We start from the raw sequence: 2,770 nt of genomic DNA, 5'->3' as shown, positions 1-2,770 counted from the left end.
AATATCCCGCCAGAACTGATGCTGTAAACCATAACATTTTTTGCTTTCGTGTGAACGCCCATCGTGTTAAAAAAGCTTCGACGTAACGAAGCTGGCATTGAGAAAACGGTAACAAACACGTCATTATTTGAATAAATTACACTTCGTAGAAGGCAATGAGTAACTTGTGCTCGAGTTAACGACGTTCTCTTCCTTTTTTATCTTCTCTAGCTTACCTTTTGTGTTTCTTCGACGTTTGTGGTATCTTTTTATATTCAGTCAGAGATTAAGACTGCATATTCTGTTCTATTTAAGTGTAGCATTCTATATTGGGAAAATACTTAGGAAAAGAAAAAAAATGTATTGTTCATTCAACGTTTCACTAAAATATTTGACATCTGTTGGATTTCTTCGCTATGCGATAAAGGCACTCGTATAGAATGATTCTCTAATTACTTTAAACAGCACTTGCAATTAATTGGACGTCTAATTTGTACAATATGTTATGTTATCTTTTCAAGCAAGCGATCTTTCAATTATTTCAAGCAGCTCATTTCCCTAATTAGTCCTCTGAGGAACTCGGAAACCAGAAAAAAGAAGGAGGTAAAGTATAACGATCGATTTAGTCAGAGTTCGCGATAATTACACAAGCGGTAACACGGTGTGACAGCGAAAGTGTTTCTCCTTGAAGTTTCTAACACGATCGTCGCCAACGAAACTCCTCTCTATCGAATCTACGATCCATCTAGACGCGATACAATGAAATACCATAGACGCGTATCTGTGTGAGTTTAGAAGGCGCGACGGCTTCGTTCGTTGAAAACAGTTGCAGGTTAGAAAGTAACGACACCCTTCACGGGTGTGCAGGTAATCAGATAATGCGTCCCGTCTACGCATCGTGCACAGCAGTGATGCGTTGTCGAAGCATTGCAATCTGTATATATGTATATGCATATGGTTAGTCATATATGTACATTGGTTGGAATTTTACTTTTATATCATCACGGTAACTGGTGAAAATGCACCAGTTGATTCACTTGGAATGCAAAACCTTTTAAGGTAGTAATAGCATATTAAATGCAATATAAGAAGAATTTTAAATAGTTGTGCGGGAAGATTGATCTCATTTGTCTCGTTCGTTGAAAAATCCAATTCTAACTTTGCTGGATATTCCAGGTAGAGGATATCAGTTATTCCTGACAATTGGGCTAAAACGATATGGATACCTTTCTTTAGAAAGAAAGCCTACGAGGTGTTACATTTTATTGCATAAAGTACTGTGTTCTCTTATGCAATCACATCTAGTGTTCCAGTTAATGCAATATATCAATCCGATACTTTCTTTATGTAATATATTTTATGTAATTCGAAAACTTGTATTCCACAATCTACACACGAGAACAATGATTCAGTCTGTAATACTATTAAATTACTCGTAATCATTTATGACACATGTAGTGACAACTGTAAATTATTGCAAAACAAAAACAGTAAATAAATGAGGGGAAATTTTGTATAAATATTATGCATTTTCGTAAAACCCAGGAAGTTCAGAACTTTCGTCTTATTAACAATTAGATTTGCGATATAAGGAGAGTGTGTGTATACATCTATTTAGCTATTAAAAATTATGTATGAACATTTTGTTTATAGATTTCCCCGGTATGTGCTTTGCCTCAACAAAATGCGCCACCTTCGAACCAACGAAATCCTGGGATCTGACACCATTCTGCGGTCGTTCAACTTGCGTGCTGTCTGATGACAACTCCGGCCGCCTGTTTGAACTTGTCGAGGATTGTGGACCACTTCCGAAGGCAAACCCGAAATGCAAGCTCTCAGACAAGACCAACAAGACCGCCTTGTTTCCTGATTGCTGTCCAAAATTCGAGTGCGAAGAGGGAGCGAAATTGGAGTATCCCGAAATCTCGACTTTGGCACCACCCGCGGAAATCGTAGAGCCCAAGAAGACCTCGGAAGTGCCTCCGACGAAAGTTTAAATTCTCGAAACGCGCAGATCGTGACCTTTGCAAATCGAATTGAACAGTCGATCGAATAGAAATCGAAGATATTTTAGCTTTTTTCTTGTAATCCATGTACCGTCGTATCCTGAGACAATCTTCTGTAAACATGAAAAAGAATGAGAGTTTTATTAATTTAAACGTAAAAAGCAAAAAAACAAAATGTAACTGTAGTTGAAGAGAATTCGTCTAAAACAATGATAACGTTTTTAACTTAACAAAGGGAACATTACCTTTCAACGTCGTGCATCGATGCGCGCTGTTTCATTATGGAGATACCATACTGCAACTTCCTGTTACCCTTCAGCGTAATTCGACTTCACACGAGACTAAAATTACACACTGTATATAATTTACGCGTTACATTTATTTCTACGACAATATAAAAATTACAAAACGCACACACTACGTACATAAATGTAAGTGTAACAACAGTATTACCGCTAATACGTTGCAATATAAACAGTGATCAGTGATCCGACATTTCGTTTTAAAGCGTTGAGTTTCTTCAGTCTCCTAGTCCCGGAAACGAGACTTAGATGCTCCTACCCATTTTGTAATTCCATTTCAACAATAATCACCTCGTAGAGAACTCTAATTCTGTATTTTTTCTCTTTTCTACTGAGAATAGAAAATTTTGCGTATGTAATGTAAAAACATGTGTGATTGTAATTATATGTGATTAAATTAATACCTATTTAATTCAATATAATTATGTACTGTTCCCCTGTTGTTTCCTAAATACAATAATTGAAAGAATTTACCGTAAAAGT

The 2,770-nt window shown here is 36.5% G+C and overlaps 1 protein-coding gene across 1 annotated transcript in view; it reads left to right on the top strand.

Annotated features, from left to right (window-relative positions):
- LOC108576495 overlaps positions 1-2,606 on the top strand; it is a 6,823-nt gene extending 4,217 nt beyond the window's left edge. Inside the window, exon 2 of the mRNA XM_017939505.1 lies at positions 1,633-2,606. Within this exon, the coding sequence (XP_017794994.1) occupies positions 1,633-1,976 (344 nt within the window). The 3' untranslated portion in view covers positions 1,977-2,606. The remainder of the gene's footprint in view (positions 1-1,632) is intronic.
- The last annotated feature ends 164 nt before the right edge of the window (positions 2,607-2,770 follow it).

This window comes from Habropoda laboriosa, unplaced genomic scaffold (genome assembly GCF_001263275.1).
Source record: "Habropoda laboriosa isolate 0110345459 unplaced genomic scaffold, ASM126327v1 scaffold291, whole genome shotgun sequence".
In the NCBI taxonomy this organism is placed as follows: Eukaryota; Metazoa; Arthropoda; class Insecta; order Hymenoptera; family Apidae; genus Habropoda; species Habropoda laboriosa.
Note: the sequence above shows the minus strand (reverse complement) of the source record. Positions and strands in the feature narration are given on the sequence as shown.